At 36.4% G+C, this 24197-nt stretch overlaps 2 protein-coding genes across 3 annotated transcripts in view; both read left to right on the top strand.

Annotated features, from left to right (window-relative positions):
* The window catches only part of LOC140162760 (MFS-type transporter SLC18B1-like), a 223089-nt gene that overhangs the window by 195660 nt on the left and 3232 nt on the right, over positions 1-24197 (top strand). The window lies entirely within an intron of this gene.
* The window catches only part of LOC140162758 (uncharacterized), a 70953-nt gene that overhangs the window by 12808 nt on the left and 33948 nt on the right, over positions 1-24197 (top strand). For both annotated transcript variants that reach the window (XM_072186051.1, XM_072186052.1), the window contains exons 2-3: positions 10099-10345; positions 21251-21488. In XM_072186051.1, coding sequence (XP_072042152.1) covers positions 10108-10345; positions 21251-21488 — 476 coding nt within the window. In that variant the 5' untranslated portion in view covers positions 10099-10107. The remainder of the gene's footprint in view (positions 1-10098; positions 10346-21250; positions 21489-24197) is intronic.

The raw sequence follows: 24197 nt of genomic DNA on the forward strand, positions 1-24197 counted from the left end.
TTTTATTTCGACATTTGAAAAAAAAATCCGCCTACAAATGTTTATGTTTTGATAGAGAATAAACATCTTTAAAGTAAAGGTAGAATGAAAATAACAACAAATAATGTATCTTTTCGTTAAACTAGACCAAGGGCAATAACACTTTGGGTGCTCCATTTTATTTCAATGCCAAAGATGTTAAGAAAATGGCAGTTGTTCCAAATCTACCTCACACAGAGTTGGCTGACATTCAACTTTTATCATAACGGTTTTGAGAAATTATGAAAAAACAGGTATAAGACTAAATAATTGTAAGAGTATTGAGTATCTGTAATGTTAATATATAGTTGTGAAACAAACTCGAATATGAAAGTGACGTACCTGTGCCTACCGGATTTACTACACTAGGAGTCTCAGTATCGGAATTTTGTTGAAATAGCTTTCTGGTCAAGAATGTGCAAATATTTGCAAAAAATTGTCATTTTGAAGCTAGTAAAATTCCCACAATTTTTTTTTCAAAATTTCTATAAAGAAGGAGGTCATTGGGTGTTAGCTGGTGAAAAAGGGGGTCATTCGGTGGCAGATTTGCAGAAAGGGGGAGGGGTATTGACAAGCACATGATACATGCCAATATATGCGAGTGTCCAACCCCGGGAAATTAATCAACTAAAAACATCAAGGCCGCATGGCCGACATGCCCGATGCCGGTGACTCCCATAGCTGAGTTCTTGTTGACTATTAAAGTTCCAATATAGAAGAGCCCGCAATCAAGAAAGCAAGAGTAACCTTAATGTAACATTACCAACAGTAACCTTAATGTAACATTGACCAACAGTGCAGCGGGGATACAGAAGGCTGCCTTTTGCACCGCTTGCGAGAGGCGTTGCCAGCACCTTTTAATGGTTATACGGTCACTGATGTAAGACAACGGACAGTGTTAGGCTAACACTAAGCTAGCTCTGATGTAGCTTAGCGGTAGCGCCCATCTGAAAACGATAACCTTGCACTACCTCCGTGTTACACTAACATAGAGTAGGCGTCAGTGGGATCATGGTAGAGAATCCTGCTTGAACAATATGTACTATCCGGATAGTATCCGCCGTATCCGACCAGAGGAAGTTGTGAAAATGAAACTGATGTTGAACCGGTGTTGTTGTAGACTATGCCATAGTCGATTTTTGATAAATAAAATATGTTATTAATCATGATGAACGCATTCAGTTGAACTCGAAATTATACTGATATTTATTACATCAAAATACTAGTTATGAAAAAGTTTATATAATTATATTAGTGACAGTAGCAATAGCAGTAAAGTATAAGTAGGCTTATATTATTGAATGCAACATAAGTTCAATACTGAACAATAAATTAAAATCTACAGTTTATAAATCGCGAAAGCCCGAGTTAAAATCACTTGGGAAGCCAACAAACAGAGCATGGGAATTTCCATGAACAGAGGGAGTACAGTGACTAAACAGATCAGATGTGAAAATCTATCAATTGGGCACAACTTAATTAAATCAGAGTTTTAAGAGTATGCATAATGGGCGAGACAATGGGCAAGTGGACTACGGAGAAGTCTATTGTTGTGGTATAATGTTCACTTTGTTCAAGTATAAACATTTCAATGTTGTGAGGCCTCGAGGATGTTGGACGCTGCAACCAAGGAGGCTAGATATAGAAAGGAGAAGAAATATATTACGTAACGCATATTGTTCCTTTGTGCCAATTAGAGTTCCCGCCAAGCTATTCATCGAGAGGTACCTTTTGTTCGGGACAAAGGGCTTCCGCCATTAAATCGGTAACTGACCTGACAGCGTATTAACGCTATATAGACAGGCCACTGTCAATAAGTGATCAAAAGAAAGTCACGTGAAAGCGTCTACACGCTCGAGTTGTCGCATAAACACAAAAGCACAAATTACCGTCGATATAGAATTATTTACCACCCATCTTAATTTAGGCGCCTCATTTAAATAAATTCAATAGAGTCGCTGATCGATTACCCGTAACAACGTGTCATTGCTCCCAGGTATATAGGTCTATCTGTGTCACTTTCTATAATTAACTACTTCGCAGCTATTATGTTGTTATCATGGTTATAGGCCTGTTCAATAAAATCAAATGGATTTCTTAATATCACGAATATCCATTTTAAAAGCCAGATCAATTGAGGTAGTGAAGGAGGGTCGAGAGGTGAAAAGAGGAGAAGCGGATGGGTGATCGAGATTGTAGGGGGGGGAAGCGAAAAAAAAAAAAAAAAAAAAAAGGAAGAAGGGGAGAGGAGAGCGATGGAGTCACATGGCTCTAAATTACATAGGCGTAGATCGGGGGAGGGGTGATGGGGGATAAATCCACCCAATATTTTGCCAGGGGATGGTCGATATAATCATCCCCCCCCCAATATTGACGCCTGTGTATTGGTTTCTGTCGAAATTTACCTCATATTTGGCCATTTTAGCCACAAAATGCCATTTTTTAGCGCTTCGCTTGAATTAATTTAACTTTTGTCCCATATTTAACCAGTTTAGTTTCAATAGGCCTATGCTAAAATTTTCCCGCGCATTTGTACCATAAGGTTCACTGTACCAGGTACTTTAAAAAAATCCACCCCCCTCCATGTCAAAAAGAAATCTACGCCACTGCTTAAGTGTGTGCATAAGAAAGAATAAGTGCAGAGCAAGGAAAAGAAAGGAATGAATAAAGAAAATAATAATAATTATTATAGAATCTAAGCATATATATTAATATAGGCAGCCATTTAATGATACCAAAACCTTAATACGTTACGTAATTAAAACACCCAGTCAGATATATTTCGCACCTGTCAAACACAAGTCACCCAATTTCGATAACTGGACGTTGAATGTACACTCTCATGAATATTGATTGGCAACATTTTCCAATATGTCAGCGCTCAAATCGGACACAATAGAACAATAGACCCTTCAGCGCGTTGGCTGCAACCATAACGGGCCAAAAACCCTAATCCTAAAGGTTGCAGAAAGAAATTAAGCACGCCGGACATCTCCGAGCATAAGAGTGCAGGGTACCGTCGTATTTATTGGCCATGTAACCCACTTTTGACCCATTTTTAGCATTAAGGGCTCTGGTACGTTTGGACAGTAATTTAGCACTAGTATTTTTTGACCATTTTTGGTGAAAATTTCTCAAAGTTGGTCAAAATTAAAAAAAAAATTGGTACGTTGTCCGAAACAATTTGGGATTTTCTCTAAAAATTAGCATTTTTTGCCCAAGGTCGACCTCGCAGATAAATTCATCAAGTCTTGGCCATTCTAAAAATGTATACTTTTATATTCTTTAGACCAACAATTTAGCAGTTATGAGGCCCAAAAGTTTCCATAATTCCAGGGTTAAGACCACCCTTAAAATTACGAATTTACAAATTACAAAATTAACCATTAAACAATCCATTCTAGCATTAATTCGTAACGGATTTTAAATTTTGTAACACGGAGAAATCGTGGCTTTAATTAAAATGTAGTCAAGTTAGCTCAATAGGCGTTCGACTATGGTGCGAGAGGTCACGGGTTCGAACCCTGGCGGTGGTAAAGTATACGCTCTCGTGAAAATTGGGTAAACTTGAAATTCCCCTGGCCAAGGAACTTACTGCTAATTGTCTCGTTGTAACCCGTACGAAACTCGGGGAGCTGATCCTGGTTGCGATGGTTATTTGTGGAATGTCTAGGGTGTGCGCTCTTGAAGCAGCAAATTTCCTGTGTTGTTGTTAAAATGTTTATGGAATGATGTGGGGCCGTAGTGATCAGCGACAACCTGTAAAATGTGCTGAGGCGTTGTGACTGTGCGTAGTGCACTATAAGTCACTGCGCTTTTTTCATAAATAGTTTCCTAATTCAAGCACATATTTGCTTCTAGCTCTAGTTGCTGTGCCTCTGGTCCTAAATTGACGTCGTGTTCCACGTCTTTATGCTTCTTCCGCAAGATCACCATTGATATTCCAAGGATTATGTTGCAGACTACTGAAACGATGAGAACACCGATGACTGCAAAGAATTTTATGCCTAACATTCCTTCCGTTTGTGCTTCACACACTGTGGATGGGATAACAGTGTCAGCCAAGGAGGTGTTTGCATTTGTCGCATCAGAGTGACCACTTGTACCATGATCCAAACCTTGCATGTTATTAGTAGTCGGCGTCATTGGGAATGTTCCACCTGGAGTGGAAGTAGAAACTGCTATGGTATCTCTCGGTGTCGTTGGGAATGTCCCACCTACAGTGGTAGTAGAAACTGCTATGGAATCACTCGGTGTGATTGGGAATGCCCCACTTGCAGTGGTGGAAGAAAATGCTATGGAATCACTCGGTGTCATTGGGAATGCCCCACTTGCAGTGGTGGAAGAAAATGCTATGGAATCACTCGGTGTCATTGGGAATGCCCCACTTGCAGTGGTGGAAGAAAATGCTATGGAATCACTCGGTGTCATTGGGAATGCCCCACTTGCAGTGGTGGAAGAAAATGCTATGGAATCACTCGGTGTCAAACTATCAACGGGCACGATACAATGCAACGCTACATTGCCTCCCTCTTCTGCACCTGCGGCTTTATCGACATCCGGAATTATATATATTGTGCCACCAGATCGACGAAATCGGTATGTGCGAGTTGAGCTTTGGTTGGAATAATCCTTTTGTTTATTCGGCACTGCAGCATATGTGAAAACCATACACCAACAGAGCCTTATCCAACCATTTCCAGAACTGATATGTATGAAGTGATGAATAACCCGAACGTATAATAGGAAAGTGATGTCGGATGTCGGTTGAGACCAATAACGGAGTAAATAAAAGCCACGGAAAAAAGTAAACATTAACTTCCTCAATGGTGTAGAAACTTAGTTTCACAGTCATTCGTGAATCTCAGGAGGGCAAACCCCAGGTCACGCCTTTGTTCGACCTAGGATATATATTACGCCATTTTGTAATCTTTAACGCATGGTCCATGTTTGTTTAGGTTTCCAACGGTAACGCATGGTCCTTGTTTGTTTAAGTTTCCACCGGTAACACATGGTCCTTTATTGTTTAGGTTTCCACCGGTTAATCTGTGGCTAGTCTAAGAGCACCTTTGACTATTCAGGTGTCAGGTCATAGACATATACCACTTATGGATGCGTGACTTTGCGTGCTTTTTAGTGACTGGCATTTCCCGGATAGTAATAAGGTTCCTGCGCAATACTATAAGTGTCCGTGCAGAGATAGCCCTAGGGCATTGACTTGAAGTTATAAATATTATACCATTAGATCGAGGGCAGAGTGTGTGAGGTGAACTGTGGTAGCAATAATCCTTTTGTTTGGTCATTGTTTGATGTGATCATTTATTAATGTTTCTAACAAAACACTACATAATTTTCAGTTCTAGACAAATGCGTCGGTAATAACATCCGTCAAGAGTTTATATAGGACAATAGGAAACCACGTGACCAAAGCAATCCTGAAACTTTTAATTTGAAACAAGACAATATTCAATTAGCCTACTTTGGACTTCGCTCCTTTTCACACACATTTATCCCACAGATGCATGAAAAAATCAATACGCCAGTGTTGATGCTGAGTCGATTTGAAGCCATGGGAAGCAGTGAAAGGTACTTGTGGGTATATTTATCCTAAAGTAACTCTATATAACCATGACAACAGTCTATTACATTTAGACCACTAAAACATTTACATTTTTTCTAAAGGATGGACGTGCAATACGCGAAACAAAGCAAGGCTGACCATTGGGGCGGTTCGAGTGGGTGTCTTGATCCCTGCAGGTGGCACTGGGATATTATTGGTTTTATCATGTCCGCTTGAACAAGTTGCAACATTTACCGTGTTAAGTAACATTGTAAGCTTGTACTACATCAGGATATCCGCTAACTTGAATGTTTTATTATACTCTTCTGTGTGGGTGTTTAACGTATCGCTAAACAAGAAAGAGACAGGATTCGGAACGGTTTAAAGTAAAGAAACAGATAATAGTATCACAGTTTGGCAGTTAAATAAAGAATATATCGCCGGTTAGATTGGTTAGATTTAACTGTTTTACTAACGGTTCACTCCGATGTTTGGCACCCCATTCTCTTAAACCACATAATCAACTTTTCGCTCTTTTTTTAAAAGAAAAAGTGTATAGGTGTAATAATTAAATTACACACATAAAGTAGACTTGGGAGAAAGGGGCAACAACTTCCTCACAGTGTACAACAAGCGTTAACCTTATACCGGTATGTGTTCTACTTTATTATTGCGACTGGTACCAAAAGAGAGGTCTTTGATTGCCAAAAATTAAGTGTAAAACAGTCATATAAACCTAGTAGCTTTATGTCACTTTATTCACCGGGTTTAGAAATACTGTTAAAATATCAGAAGCGACAGTCGAGGAGCCAGACTTTTTTAATTGTTGGTACATACTACGTAAACTATACAAAGCCCCGGAACATGATCATCTATAAATAAATGCGTATATTTGATTAATTATGCAACCAATTTTTAATTTGAAACAACGCACTATTCAATTAGCCTACTTTGGACTTCGCTCATTTTGACACACATTTGTCCCACAGATGCATGAAAAATTCAATACTGCAGTGTTGATGCTGAGTCGATTTGAAGCCATGGGAAGTAGTGAAATGTACTTGTCTGTGGGTGTATTTATCCTAAAGTAACTCTATATAACTGTCTATTACTTTTAGACCACTAAAACATTAACATTTTTTCTAAAGGATGGACGTGCAATACTAGTACGCGAAATAAAGCAAGGCTGACCATTGGGGCGGTTCGAGTGGGTGTCTTGATCTCTGCAGGTGGCACTTGGGATATTACTGGTTTTATCATGTCCGCTTGAACAAGTTGCAACATTTACCGTGTTAGGTAATATTGTAAGCTTGTATTACATCAGGATATCCGCTAACTTGAATGTTTTATTATTACCTTCTGTGTGGGTGTTTAACGTATCGCTAAACAAGGAAGAGACAGGATTCGGAACGGTTTAAAGTAAAGAAACAGATTATTAGTATCACAGTTTGGTAGGTAAATAAATAATATATCGCCGTATGAAAAATTGGTTAGATGTAACTGTCTTACTAACGGTTCCGTCCCATTTTGGCACCCATTCTCTTGAACCACATAATCAACTTTTTGATCCTTTTTTTTTAATAAAGAAAATACTACGTATACTATACGAAGCCCCGGAACATGACATATCATTTATACACAAATGCGCCAGAAAAGGATTTAATATATAATTTATTATGCAAATAACCAATTTGCATGCACCACACAACATGTGCACCTATCGGGAACTAATCTTTTGGCGCAGTTGTGTATAATATTATTTGTGTATTAAATTTGAACAGAATTTGTTTATTGTTTTCAACTTAGCTAATCTGTTCGCATAGATATGTTCTCCCAGATTCTTTAATGTTCCCACAGATTAGTAAGTTGAACATATTACATAATATGTAGGAGCATATTAGACAAGGTGTGAGAACATATTACAGAATATGTGGGAACAGCTTAGAGAATCCGTGGTAACAGACTACTAATCTGTGGGAACAGATATCTGATCTGTGCGAACAAATTACAGAATATGTGGGAACAGCTATTATACTCTTTACAAAAATTCTTATTTTTGTTATTTTTTTAGATTTTCTGTTTTAGCCAATCACTGATAGTACCTTTAATTCGAGACATCCATATATCGCACCACTCTCTATTATTATCATCGTAAAAACCTTACAAAAAATGCAAAGCACGTGTTCAAATGAGGTCGCCGGAAAACCACGAAGAGCTTTCAAATGCTCGCTGACCTTGTAGCATAGAGCACTTGAAGGACAGACTCAAGACGAGTTTATTACCTTGTACACTGATATCACCGTCGACTAGATAATTTTGTGAGTTTTCTGAAATTATAAAGGCTCTACTAAAACTCAGAGCTGATTTAGTTTATATACGAAGCAAGCCCTGGAAGGGACGTGGTAAAATATTTTTTTTGGTCAGTACAATTGTTTTTTTACCTTTTAAACTTTTACCGCCAGCAATTCAGTAGGCCTGATACATTCAAGACAGGGTGTGAAATATTGCCACTCATAAAAAGTAAGTCCAGTAGACCAGATTGTAATCTCAAATTCATAGCTAACGTTTTAATTTAGCTAATCGGTTCGTATGAATTTTACCCTGATCCCACAGATTCTGCAATCTGTTCTCACTGATTAGTAATATGTTCCCAAAGATTAGTAATCTGTTACCACGAATTCTCTAATCTGTTCCCACATTTTCTGTAATATGTTCGCACAATCAATGGGAACATTGCATAATTTGGGAGAACAGATTACAAAGTTAAACGTAAAATCATTCTGTTCAAATGACACAAAATGCCGCCAAAAGGTTAGTTCCCGATAGATGCACAAGTTCTGTGGTGCATAGAAATTGGTTATTTGCATAATAAATTAAATATTAAATCCTTTTCTGGCGCGTATGTGTATAAATGATATGTCGTGTTCCGGGGCTTCGTAATATGTAGTATGTACCAACAATTAAAAAGTCTGGCTCCTCGATCGTTGATTATGGTATTTTGACAGTATTTCTAAACCCGGTGAATATTGTGACATAAGCTACTAGTACTAGGTTTACGACTGGTTTGCACTTAATTTTTGGCAAGCAAACGATCCCTCTTTTGGGAACCAGTCACATTAATAAAAGTAGCACACATCCTAAAATATAACTGTAAGGTTAGCGCTTGCTGTTCACTGTGAGGACGTTGTTGGACCTTTCTTCCAACTCTACTTTGCTTCTTGGTTTAATTATTACACGTATTCACTTTGTTTTACAAAAGAGCGAAAAGTTAATTATGTGTTTGAAGAGACCGGGTGCCACAAATGGGTAGGAACCGTTAGTAAAACAGTAAAATCTAACCAAATATTCATACGGCGATATATTCTTTATTTAACTACCAAACTTTTGTATATGTTTCTTTACTTTAAACCGTCTCTTTCTTGTTTAGCGATACGTTAAACACCCACACAGAAAGGTATAATAAAACATTCAAGTTAGCGGATATCCTGATGTAGTACAAGCTTACAATGTTACTTAACACGGTAAATGTTGCAACTTGTTCAAGCGGACATGATAAAACCAGTAATATCCTAGTGCCACCTGCAGAGATCAAGACACCCACTCGAATCGCCCCAATGGCGGGCCCAATGGTCAGCCTTGCTTTGTTTCTTATTGCACGTCCGTCCTTTAGAAAAATGTAAATGTTTTATTTACATCATGAACATTTCAACGAGTGGTCTAAAAGTAATAGACTGTTATATAGAGTTACTTTAGGATAAGTTAACCTACAATTATCTTTCACTACTAACCATGGCTTCAAATCGACTCAGCATCAACACTGGCGTATTGAATTTTTCATGCATCTGATTCTGTGGGACAAATGTGTGTCAAAAGAAGCGAAGTCCAAAGTGGGCTAATTGAATAGTGGCTTGTTTCAAATTCAAAGTTTTAGGATTGCTTTGGTCACGTGGATGATTCCTATTGTCCTACCTAAACTCTTGACAGATGTTATTACTGATGCATTTGTCTATACCCTTTGTTACAAACCAAAAACGTGTAGGCAGTTTCTGGGTTTGTTTGTAGTTTCTTACATAACTGTGTGACCGTAGACATTCTTGGTTTGAAGTCACCTGATCAAAGTAGATAACAGAAATCTTTAAATTTCGCAGTGCAAGTATTCACGGTGACTTTAAAATAAGAGATTCTGCTGTCGCACGATTATGTAACAAACTAAAATGTGAAACCGAAACTGCTTTCTACAAGTTTTTAATTTCTAACATAAGGTATCGGTAATGACGTCAGTCAAGAGCTTGGTAGGATAGAAAACCACGTGACCAAAACCAAAACCAATCCTAAAACTCATAACTTGAAACGACTGAATATATACACAAACCACTACTTTGAACACAGAAAAAAATTCACATACAGCTACATCATATGCTACACTCCCTCAATGAAGGCAATATTTTCAATATCACTTTTTTCAAAACATATTTACAATTTACTTACAAGTTTACGCTGTTACTCTCTCTTGCTTTCAGGGTTCAGGCATGGCTACTACCTCGTTGAAAGAAAACACAGAGACGCAGAAAGAACAAAAAGAGCCTTTGCAGCTAGGAGAGACCTGTTTGGCGGGAGATTCAAACGCCCAGTATAACCATGATGCTTTACCTAAGACCATAAGTGCCAAACTTAAAGACTTTAGCCCATTTTGGAAAGCTGTAATTACATTACTTGTACTATTTGCTGTGTTTGGATTGATTATTTCGTTACTACTACGACCAGAAGGTGATGTATAATTAATTTGTTTTTCTTTATCATACCTATATTATGTGGAACTTAGAGGAACTATTTTACTCTTTCAACGCGCTTGTCGAGTGCAGACGACAAGTTTCACTTAAAACCAAAATTTAAAAATTCAGAATTGTACATTTTCATGGCCATATTTGGAGTCAGCATGAAAAATGCATTAAAATGAGTACAAACAAGCCTAGTATTTGGTTCAATGGTTCTTAAGATATGTCTTGATATTGGCTTTTAATGTTGAATAATTGTGGCTAGCGCATAGCATTAAGAACTGATGGATTTTTCACACGTCCTCTTTTGAGCAGCACAGTTAGCCCAATTGGTAATGCGATAGATTCTGGTGCTACTGGTTTGCTACCAACACAATAACTTCCAGGCGTATTCTCCAATTCGGGATTCCATTTCACATAAGAACCAGCACCCGTGCTTATATTCAAATAATGTTGTAGTAGCCTACAAACCCTTAGTTTCGTTAACATAATGTAAACTTCCACCATAACCTAATCAAAGTAAAAAGACCCAGTGATTTGAATTCAAAATTACTTTCTATCAATAAACATTTCGTTAGGCATTCCGTTTTACTGCTTCATATTGAAAATTAGCGCAATAAAATGAAAACGGGTATTACTAAAATTACCAAAATTATGCAGATCAAAGTCTCTTAGCAACACATTAATTTCGTGTAATTGTGTGAACTACAGTAAGCAAAAGAATCAGTAGGTACATAAGTACATACTTTATACCAAAGTAGAGCTATGCTTATTTGCTTGCATCTCTCCGCAAGTGTAACCAGATCCATTGCTATGTCGTTTGTTGTCGATGAGTCGACATTTTTAAGTTTTCACAACATTGAACTTTCAAACCCTCATACGCGACGCGGAGGTCTAGGGTTTGCCTTTTTTATGTTCTGAAGCAAATGTATTCATAAGTACCAACAAGCCGAGTATTGGTCCACTTCTCTATATTTAATAGACTACACGGTAGCCTACTTGGCTGGTGGTCCAGTACTTGATGTGTACTGTATATAGCCGAGTTCAAAAGCAGGAGTGGGTGTTTTTAGTTCATGACATTTGAAGTACCTCGTCGGGATAGAATAACGCATATAGCTTTCTATCACCCCCGTGGTTTGTTAACTAAATAGATCAATAGGGCATTACTTTATTACACCCCCAAGGGGCTTGTAAATACGCCCAGGTGGTATTAAAGTAACCATATCTTACGAGTGATTAAACACTTAGCTACTTGTTCACAAGTGCGCTTTTTTACGCGTCTTTTCAAATCAGTGTTAGAGACGTGGGGATATTTGATATGGTCCCATATTACACCGCGCACAGGAGAAGCAGATTGTAAATACGTCTTGAATGCATAACAGCCTTTTTTTTTAAATAGTACATTGTATGCACACACAGAAACCATGGCTCTCAGTCAAGCCTTGTACAATTATGTATAGGTACCAATGTGCCGATATTGGGCTCACATTGTTTCAAGCCAGTGGTACCAATATTGGGACCATGAGCAAGCCTATACAATATCAGCAACAAAAATGAACGCACATTTATATTGGCCAATAATATTGGACCAATATAGCAATGTGATCTGAAATAATTTCCATGATATATGTACATCACTGTGATAAGATATCTCACCACTGAATGCCAGTCCCATTTAAGAAAACGTCATTTGAGAAACTCAGTTCTTAGCGACAGCTATGTTGGTTGAAATCAACCCTTGCCTGATCTCATCTCTTTGCCTAGGAAATACAATAGGTTGATAGTCATCTTTTATGACTTGCCCTAGAAGTCCATGATGTTTGGGAATTACATACTCTTCGTGCGAAATCTAGAAGATTTCTAGACCGAAAACAGAATAAGAAAAGGGTCCTTAAAATCATTAGTTTTACTCGATCTCTCACATCTGTGGTACGTTTGCAGGAATGAACCGTGATTATTAGTCATGACCAGATGGTCCAAATTTAGCCAAAATTATCAAAATTCCTCCTCAGTGTATGAGCAGTTTTTGCGAAAAGCGTCAAATTTGATTTTCCATGCAATTTAGGTTGCGATGAACATGATGAACTGTGGGAAAGATATGAAGCTTTATTTGAGGTGTGGGTGTGAGAGCAATCACATCGCGACAAGTGGGAAGTCAACTATCTTAATACCTTGCATGCCCTCATCAAATCTTAATATGCTTTGGCTCATGTAGACAAGGCACTCCATCAGAACAGATTTCAAAATTAGACAACATAATTCAAAAGTATAACATTTGTTACTCTGCTTACAAAACAGTCACTACCAGGATCTGTGCTGAAACTGCAATATCTGGATATTTTATTTTTGCCAAAATATAAATATATAGAAAATATGCATAATTGAGTTTGTAAGCAGTAGCTTAATTATCGCCGGTGGCCAAAATAGCCAGGCTTATTGTCTGATTTCGTATAGAGCGCCCAGAAAAGGTTCAGGAAAAATTTTCAAATACGTTTAGTAGTGATTGAAGTATCCAATTCAAAAGATATATGGTATAGATAAAAAAAGGGGCAAATAAAAGCAAAAGGCGTTTTCAATAAAACCTCAATGAAGCTAAACTAAAATTGTGGTTCAGATAGACCTTTGTTAATATTGTTTTTGAGAGTTGTTTGTTGGTTTGAGTTCTACACAATATTTGAGTAGGTTAAACGACTACAACTTCAGCATCTGACTTGCTCACATATGCTACGCAGACACCGAGCAATTTATGTCAAAAAGGCACATTTACCTTAGACAATCCTGAATGCAGAATCCCGCTACTATGTTTACCTTAGTAACCATCTAAAGCACATTCAGCATTGAAGTAGTTAAAGCTTAGTGTCTGCAAGTTCGTCAGAATTCTTAAGTCAAACCTGGCTGGCGGCACGGATTTTGTTCTAATGATGCTCAAAGTTAAATGGTATTTAATAATACAAGACAATCCTATGGGGCAAACATTAAAGGGCTAAAGGCCGAACCGAAATTAACTTGGGGTATGAACGTTTGGACTGTATTTATTGTGGGATATTAGAGCACATTAGACATATCGAATTGCATTCTGAATACGAAGAATGTCCTTCTGATATCAAATAATTTTGATTTTTGAAATTCGCAATGTAATACACATTTTATGGCAAATGATTGTAAAAATTGATATTTTTGATATTTAACAGTACTCGAAGTAAACTTTATAAATCTGATGATTTATACTTAAAGTGTATCTAGGTGGGATGAAAAGCCGACGATCAATTGAAAATTTTGACCTTTCGTATTGAAGATATGGATTTTTTTCTCAAAACACCAAAAATATTAGGTCTTTTTGGGAAAAAATCCATATCTTTAATATGAAAGGTCAAAATTTTCAATTGATCATCGGCTTTTCCTCCCAGCTACATACACTTTAAGAATATATCATTAGATTTATAAAATTTACTTCGAGGACTGTTATATATCAAAAATGTGAAAAATATCAAATTTTAATAATTTTTCATAAAATTTGTATTATATCGTGAATTTCGAAAATTATTTGATATCAGAAAGACATTCTTCGTATTCAGAATGCAATTCGATATGTCTGATGTGCTCTCATGTCCCACAAAAAATACTGTCGAATCGCTCAAAACGCTCATTCCAGATCCCTTAAATGAGAGAATAGCTTTGAAATCATTTATTATTTCATTTACGTGAAATAATACTAATGTTTTTTCGTTTTACAGTACTGAAAACGAAAAATGATAATAATAATAAAATAACGGAATTAGACGAGGAAACGGAAAACACGGAAAATGGAATTTTGCAAAATGCTTATTTCCACCTAGAACATTGACTATTTTGAATGTACATTCAGCAAAATGACCAAACAAAGCCCATAATGTTACTAATATTATCTTCAACTCCTTTATTTTACTGGCCTTATACGTTGGCGAAGTTACGTAATTAATCGGATTAACTATATACCATAGCAATAGGTCAAAACAATTTTGAACATATCGCGCTGCACTACAAGCAGGTTGAACTAATCACCTGTGTATGTCTGCAATCATAGATTGAATACAATACTGGTCTTTTCAAAGATACTAATCTTAGAGGTGCAAGTGATCAGCATGATATGGTTCAATGTAGAGGTACCGCGTGAACGTATCAGTGCAGCGCGGTATATTCAAAAATTGTTTTGACCTATTGCTATGGTAGTTATTCCGACTATTACGTAACTTCGCCAGCGTATTGAACCGATAACAAAACGTAGCAGAAATCCACTTGAAGGAGGAAATATCTAAATTTGTCATTTTTGAAACACGACAATTTGTCATTCAAACGAGTATAGCTGAGTGGAATAAAATCGCATGGTGCCGAATATATGATATCAAAGTACGCAGAACAAAATTCTCCATCTTTCGACTACTTAATTTTTCAATTTAGGTTCAGTATATAGCTTTTGTTAAAAGTGTTCAGATACTTGTTGGGATAAACTATAACAATTATTCCAAGCTATTAAGAATAAGTTAACACTACAGTGTGGGCCAAAAACAACTTTACCCAATTTCAGAGGGCGGTTGCTCGAATTGTAGAAGAGCTGATCATGATATTGTTACAAATTCTAAATGTATATCTTTCTAAAAGTATGTGATGAAGAAATGAAAGCAAAAGGAGCTAAATTAACAAAATGGTGCTAGTTTTACGTCCGAGGGTTGAAAATCACTTTGTCCACACGTAATTCAATGGGATTTGTCTGATTGCTAAGAGTAAGGCATACATATGCGTTAGGCATACATGTAATTAGTAAACAGGTTTGGCCTGTCTTTGAAAAGTGATGATTGTTTTACATACATGAAAGAAATACAATCGATTTTAATCCCCATTTACTTGTCATATACTCAAACTTCACTCCTGTCATTGACCAACAATAAGCGTAATAATTATATAATTACAAAGGTGTCATCTGGCACATTTTTTTTAATTTTAAATAGGTCTTCATGCATTTTGTGACCGCGTGGCTTATTTCTAAATAGGTTTGCAAGGTGTCAAGATAAGAGAGGACCTTTATGGTAGAGGTATACTTAAGAACATAATGCTTTTTGGAAGTGCAGCATCAATTTCGGATTCGTTTCCCGAACGTAAGAGTCTTGCCGAAACCTACCATAACTCTACTTACGAACAACTTTCACAACCTCGGAAGTGTGACTAATAGATGCAAAGCACGGAGCGGACGTCCATGAACTGGCCGTTCAGCTGCAAATATTGCAGCGGTACAAAGGGAACTTGCAGCTAACCCACTACCCCAGAGTCAGTTGTCAAAGCAACAATTTACCCAACATACCACGAACGCAATAAGTGCAATAACTTTCTTGTAGATAACATTTGACAAAAAATGACAAAAATGAGGTATGAGGTTACAATTGCTTTGCGTATATTTGAAGAGAATTGTTGTTATATCTTTGGAGCAAGAAAGCTGCATATCATGAGGAAATATCATAGCTTGACATTTAAATTGTTTATGTTTGATTTATATTATTGTGTTATATAAAACCGCTGAATAAATTTCAGAAATTTGTGCGTATAGTGAGTGGTTCTCATTGTCTATCGAAATCGCTATTGCAAATGATGCGACGCGACAGCTTGTAGGTCTTCGCGTGGACAAAGTTAATTTTGACCCTTTCATTTAAAACTAGCATCACGTTTTTAATTTAATACATTTTTGGATAGTTTTTTCACCAAATACTCCTAAGAAAATGTTGTTTACGAACATGTGAAAACAATTTGAAGCAGACTTTTCAATTTCGAGATATGGACCTTTTAAATTGGGTAAAGTTGTTTTTGGCCCACACTGTATTTTCAAAGTTTGTTCATAAGATTTTAAAGGACAGTTCAATATTTACGCAAGGGATGGGAGTTTGGACAAAACTATTTCGCGTTCCCCTCCTCCTCGTCCGCTAATTTTTCGGATTTTAAAACTTACACCCCCCCCCTCATGAATCAAGTAAAAAATTCAGATCCCCCTCAAGACACCCTTCCCCCACAATATATTAGATACCGCCTTAAAGCAATAATGTGTGATTTGCATAAAGAATAGATTCTTATTTAAATGTTTGTTTTCACTGATCACATTATCCCCTATTAATTTCGAGCCAAACAAATAAGGTATAACGAAGAAAATTGCGATTTCATTCCAACGCCTACAATGCGTGTACTACGCTCGCCGATCGTATTACATGTAACTGCACGGAGCATCGCGCTCGACGTGTGTACATACAAGCTGACATCCACGGTACATGTTAGCAAGCACTCGATCGTTGAACTCTGAATAAAACCGGGTCGACCCGGTTTTAATACAAAAGGTTAAATTTTACTGTTATTAAAGCACTTCAGGCTTAGTCATTTACGTGGTATTTTAGTATACCACTGGGTATTATAATTATGCAAAAGGTAGAAATTCGAGTAGTAAAATTGAGGGCGTCGCTGTGAAGCAAATCACACATTATGGCTTTAAAACACCCACTCCCGCTGGTGTGAATTTCGAACGGTCTCTAATTACAAGTATGGGGAAGTACCACGTAACACTCTCGTAACTTAACAATACTGTGATTATCGTCGCATCAAATCTGCTTACGCATCGCGATTTATTTTCTATTTCTGGCACTAAATAATCCTAAACATCCTGTTATGTATACTTTAAGGGGGTACTACACCCCTCGATAAAAATGTGTCTATTTTTGCATTTTTCTCAAAAACTAATAACACACTGGTAAAAAAAGTTATGTATATTATAGGGGCAAGGAATCCAATTACCACACTTGAATTTCAGTGACCCAAGACAAGCGGTTCCTTATTTATGATAAGAAATAAGGTACCGGTAGGATGTACCTCATTTCCTATCATATATACGGAACCGCTTGTCTTTAGGCACTGAAATTTCAGTGTAGTAATTGGATTCCTTGCCCCAATAATATACATAACTTTTGTTACCAGTGTGTTATTATTTTTTGAGAAAAATGCAAAAATAGTCACAAATTTTCCACAGAGGTGTAGTACCCCCTTAAGGGCCCGGATAGCAACGTTTGCACAGTATTTGCTGTGGGACCTGAGGGCATATTAGACATTCTGAATACGACCAATGTCCTTGAAATTCTTGATATAATACAAATTTTATGGCAAATTATCAAAATTTGATATTTGTGATATTTAACAGTCCTCGGAGTAAACTTAATAAATCTAATGATATGTTCCTAAAGTCAATGTAGCTGGGATGAAAAGCCGACCATCAATTGAAAATGTTGATCTTATATATTTTTCCCCAAAAGAGCTAATTGTTTTTGGTGTTTTGGGGAAAAAATCTGTATTTTCAATACGAATATGGCTTTTCATCCATATTACTTCGAAGACTGTAAAATTTCATTAAAGTAAATTTGTAAGTGTTTGCCATAAAATGTGTGCCGCGAATTCAATTTTTTTTTCTAAATTATTTGATATCAGAAGGACATTCCTCGTTTCTAAAATGTAAATCGTACAGGGAAATCAGATACATGAGTTTGTGGACTTAACACGGTTTATATGCTAGTCTCAGATTGATCACGCTGAAACTCTAAGCTCAAATTATTATTTTATTTTTTAGCTCAAATATTTCTCATGATATTGATATACATATGAATTGTAAATCACAATTTACTAATATATAAAAAAAAAGAAGCGGCCGATTTTATCCATATGTTTAAAAACCATTAAATTTGTAATACTTAATTCAGAGGTTTTTTTTCTGTGAACAACAACAGTATACGTTCTGTGCATTGAAAATGTTTATAGTCCCTTCTCGCAGAGCAGGCACAGTCATTTCATGACGTCCATTTTTTTCTAGGTCAAATCACTTAAAGGCCCATTCAGTGATTTGCTCATCCGGACGATCGTAAAAATCATCAAAATTCAGATTTTGGTACCTTTGTAATTGGCATAGATGTGCTAACATAGCCTGCTAGTGGTTCGGTCGAAAGCCGTGTATTTTAGACAAAATAAAGCATTTGCATGATACTGGACTTTTGATACTGACAGTACAAAAAGTCCGACTCGAGATCGAAAGAAGCTCACTCTCCACGTACCAACACGCGTTGCGTATTGTTTCTACTACTTATTACATCAGTAGCTACTATTTTAAACAAAATACACAATTTTAACTGTTTTTCATATTTGAATTGACCGTTAGTTTGCCTCGGTGACCTAACTGACCTTTAATTGCTTATTTTGTTTTCTACTACAAAAATTAAACGTCTGTTTTAAATCAATTTAGACTCTACTTCCCCGTGTTAGAAACACTGGACTAGGAAGTTTTTCCAGTCGATTGGTGGCGCACTGTACGAAAATCTCGATTTTCTCGAGTCGATCTGAGTTGAAGTAGAAAACCTTTCTAAAACTTCTGTTTTTTGACTAATTTGTCGATGTATTCAGGGGAAAAGTGGTTTAATGAAATTCTGTAGACTTATTCTTTATTTCTAAGCAACTCTGACAAATTTCCATTTTTTTTATGTTCCTGTGAAATCACTGAAAGGGCCTTTAAGTTGATTTTTACGGAATATCAATTTTAAACGTCTTATTTTCTCAAAAAAAGAGTCATTTTCATTGTCCTCATTGTATTACCGTAACAATGATATGATGTTGTCCGAGCAATATACCCGACCTTTAAGCGTCAGTACGTTTTATCTATATATGTGTCTGTAAAGTCATCAATCCTGCTTATTATTACTCATTTATTGTTGTTTAGCTGTTTCATGAAATATTTATTGGCATACCTTACCGAAATTACCTTCAAAATAAGTTGATCCGACCAGTTGTATAATTTCAAAAACAGCCTGTGATAACCAGTACGAGCGCAGAAACAGCAAACAATATTTAGTATTTTATACTCTGTTCGGTACAATGTTCATTTTTTTGGTCTTTTAGTTTGATGTGCGTATAGACGAATCCCACGAGCCAAGTGATGGTCAGAATTTAGTCGGCCATTACTGGATCCCCGGCGCACCAAACTGGTGTTGTGACTGCCCAATTGGGTGGATTAAAGCCGCTTAAAAATCGATGTTATGTTGTAAACTTCCATCATTCTATTGTCTACGTGTAACATGGGTGATGAAATGCAGTTTAATATCCCCGTCAAGGACGCATCCATTCATATTTTAGGTGGAATATATCCGGCGGGGACCCTACTATGGCTGCCATTGAGGTATGCGTGAAAAGGGATTCATCTATAATGGACCCCAACTTTTGGGCCTTGTTTGTGCCTGTTCGGGGTTACCCTTTTGCACCACACATCGTATTTTGATGTATTTCGTGCAATAAAAGTTAAAAAAAAGAAGAAAAAAAAAAAAAAGAAAAAACTACAAAATAAAGTACAAATCGAGAAAGACAATTGAAAACAGAAAAGTTAAACAATGGAGAATAGACAAGTCAAACAATGATAGAAGTAAAACAATTAAAACAAACAAAGACAATAGAGAAGGGGACAAAGTAAAGGGAATGGAGAACATAAAGGAAAGCAATTCAAACATGAGCAGCAGTGTTAATCCAGCAAACACAAAATGTTTTACAGAAAACGTTTAACTGTCGGGTTATATAAAGGGTAAAAAACTTTAATCAAAAAACATTCTTGAAAACTTGATGCAAAACATTCAATGTTTTGCATCAAGTGTAAAAAACTTTAATCAAAAAACATTCTTGAAAACTTGATGCAAAAATTTTAGCCCAAAATATTTTACTATTTTGTTTTATAAATGTTTTCATAACCTTTATATAGCCCGACAATAAAATTTATTATAACGTTTTGAATAAACGTTTTAAGAACATTTTTGTGTTTACTGGGAATCCTCAGAGGAGAGAAACCCAACAATAGAGAATAACAAAAGCAAATCAGTAGAGAACGCTATTTTATTCTTTATTTCGAAATAAAAATAGGATTCTAAATTGCTTTTGTTACAGCCTGATTATATCCCCTTAAAAGATGGAAATTACCCGCATTAATCTACACATATGACAGAATGTGAGGTCATGTTAAAATGTACATTGGTTATAAATTTATAAATATAAACACATAATATATTTATAAATCTACAAATTTTGATTCAATTTAAAATAGTGAATTAGTGTCCCTTTAGCAATATTTTGATTTTGATCTCTTAAAAGCTCCGACTATTGCCCTCGAAATATTTAAATTGAAGTTTGATAGCAGAATCAAGCTTTTATGCCTCAGGGGAGGGTTCCTTCAATAAGGCCTTGAATCTTTTTGCCACAGGGGAATATTCCTGACAGAATCCGCGATTTAGGTATACTTCAATTATTAATCATGTACATGGAATATCGAGGGTCCAAAATTAAAATGTTGAAATATTTCAGAATTCAGATGGAAATGCGTGTATGTTGCATAAAACAAAATGACAAATAACATAAATAAATAATAATAAAAAAATTTATGGAAAAAAAGTAAGAAAGAAAAAATAATCCGAAAAATACTAAAATTAAAGAAATGTCTAAAACTATTCAAGGACACTTTTTTGTCCGAATGATTTCAGAGTAACTATATTCCGCAATCAGCGGCTTGATACTGGTGGTATGGTGAATGACCTATGTTTGACCTTTTCCTTTTTGGACGGTGTTTCTAGACATAAAGTGCCATATATTTTGTAAAGTTCTCGGCCTCCATCCCTAATTAAGGATTGGGCTGGTCACTTTCTTGATGGCAAGGGACAGTTTCTTGGCAACAGTTTTTTCTTCTTTGCAGAATACTATGTGTTCGAGGTGGTACGTGATTTTTATATCCAACCTCCGCCAGGAGAAATACCCTTGAATAAAAGTATTTAACCTTTAGAATTAATGAGGCGATTCTGTCTTTTATTTCTCATTTTAGGGAACATGTCGTCTTTTGCAAGACTTCCAAACGTGCCGAATTGCGGCCTGCATCCACAAATTAAGTCGCATTCCCGAGCCAATCGGTATCGGCGGATTGTTGGTGGTACTCCAACTAAAGAGGGCGCTTTGCCCTGGACTGTATTTATTTCTCCGTCACCAAAAAGTGACTACAAAGTTGGAATATGTGGTGGTGTACTTCTTAATGAACATTGGGTTCTAACGGCAGCACATTGTATGTAAGTACTATATTTTTGAAACTTTTACATAAAAAACCGATACCAATATATACACTGCGCCAATAAAGTACACTTGAAAAAATAATCACAATTTCCAAAATGAACAATATTGGGGTACATTTGTTTTTTAATAGATGCACTATCTAATCCTGCACATTATGATACCACATTGAATACAATATGACCTCAAGAAGCAAAGTTACAAGCATTCGATTAGACGAAGGTCCAGTTTTAAAAGTGACAAACTGGCCTATTCAAAACTCCACATACTAGACCTCTGGTTTGAGAGTGGTGAATGGCTAATTTATGCGTTTGGCTTTAATTTAAAACAAAAGGAACAAAAGAAAACTGAAACAAAAGAACTGACAAATAAAATGAAAGTTATGAAAAATATAGAGAAGTAAAAACTGAAATAAATAACGCTTCATTGAATAAACTGTGTTTCGCTTGTTGAACTCTTTTTGCGCCTTGTATAGGCCAGTTTGTCACTTTTAAAACTGGACCCTTGTCTATTCAATTGCTTTTAACTTTACTTCTAGAGGTCACATTGGATTCAACGTGGTGTCATAATGTGCAGGATTAGATAGTGCATCTATTTAAAAAAATTACCCCAATATTGTTCAGTTTTGAAATGTTGATTATATTTCCAAGTGTAAGGATACTTTATTGGCGCAGTATATATAGCGTAGCCAGGATTTTAGTGTGAGGGGGCGAAGCCAAATTTCCGTCCCCATTCGTCAATTTTTTTGTCCCATTTTTAGTCAATTTAAAGACACATTACCTTTTGCCGTCCCCATTTTCTCCCTGAACAAATTCGAGGGGGGAGTATTCCCCCAGCTCACACCTTGCTACACCGCTAGATTATACTAGTTGTTGTAAACTTGTCAGAAAAATCTCATAACTGAATTAAATAATTTTCTTGGCAACCTCCTCCAAGGTCATAACGATAAAAAGGTGACTGTTTGTGTAGATAATTGAAAACTACCTTAGAAGGATTAAATATATTTACCCATGCAAAGAGATTATAAGATTATTCGCTATTAGTAATAAAAGGTAATACAATCACAGTTAATAGGTGCATTGGTAACCACATGCCATTGTGCTTTAAATGAAACCTAGTGAATTTTCACAGCAAGAAATACATATAGTCAAAATCATTTTGCCTTCAAAGTCTAAATCGAATGATGATGATCATGTACTGTTACATAAGACAGATGTATGACCTACAATCCGCACCAAAGCCACATCAAAGCATTAATTGGCCAACACCCTTCCCTGCTCACATGTTGCAATGTTGATTTGGACAACATCGTCATCATTTCTACATTTATAGTCTCCCAACATTGACAAATGGGGTGGGTAAGGGTGGTACATTTGCAACTATTATAAAAAGATAATGCGGAATTATCACATACTTAGCTCTGACGATTGCGTGTTTTTAACACCAATGCTGTACGTGCTAGTATGGCAACGAATTTCCGCCAAGATTGTCTGTAAAAAAATTCATCTGAAATTACATTTTCGTCAATATTTTTTAGAACGGAATGTCAGATTCACATGTTCCCATTAGTGTTACCCTGTTTATGTACTATTTACTAAATATAACATTTTATATCAATTTCACACGGATCGGTCTATGTATACAATTAATTATTAAAATGCCAAATATGATAACATGCTATCCTACTGAAGCTACAATCCAGGAAAAAAATAGTTGGCACACTTGCACTAAACAATGGAAATGCGTGCCCTATCAAAATTGGAGAGGCGAGTGAAACATGCATGCAATATATGTGACCCATTCCGCCCAGGAGTCCAAACATGAACCCAGGCATTTATCACTTAGTCGGATATGCACTTCAATTCAAGACAATGCTATCGCACAAAGGATAACCCAAGAAACCGCAATAGACAATTGATAAACGTAATTGGAAGGGAGAGGAAAAATAATGATTAAAACACCAAAGCATTAATTGACCAACATTCTTCATCGCTCCCCTATTGCAATGTTGATTTGGACAACATCGTCATCATTTCTATATTACAGTCTCCCAAAATTCAAAATTAAGTGGGGAAGGGGAGAATGTACATTTGCAATTATTATACAAAGGCAATGCGGAATTATCACATAGTTAGCTCTGAAGAATGTGTGTTTTAACACCAATGCTGCACGTGCTAGTGTGGCAACGAATTTCCGCCAGAATTGTCTGAATAAGATGTAAACATATTGTTACCTTGTTTATGTACTCTATACTGAATATAACTTTTTTCATATCATTTTCACACGGATCAGTCCATGTGTACTATTAATTATTAAAATGCCAAATAATGCCAAATATAATTACAAGCTGTCTACTGAAGATGGGACAATAAACGCGCAACTTTCATTCATTCATTCATCACAGAAGTCCAGACATGAACCCAATTTTCCACTTAGTTGGATATGCATTTCAAAACGATGCTATCGCACATAAAATAACCCAAGAAACGCATAATGAATTCCTAGAGAAAGTTATTAGAACACTCAATGCAATGCCCCAGCAGAAAATTGATAAATGTAATTGGAGAGAAGAGGATAAAAACCCCAAAGCATAAATTGGCCAACATCCTTCCCCGCTCCCCTATTGCAGTGTTAATTTGGGCAACATCGTCATCATTTCTACATTATGTCTCCCAACATTGAAAAATGGGAGTGGGGAAGGGGAGAAT

The sequence above is a fragment of the Amphiura filiformis genome, chromosome 10 (genome assembly GCF_039555335.1).
Source record: "Amphiura filiformis chromosome 10, Afil_fr2py, whole genome shotgun sequence".
Lineage (NCBI taxonomy): Eukaryota > Metazoa > Echinodermata > Ophiuroidea > Amphilepidida > Amphiuridae > Amphiura > Amphiura filiformis.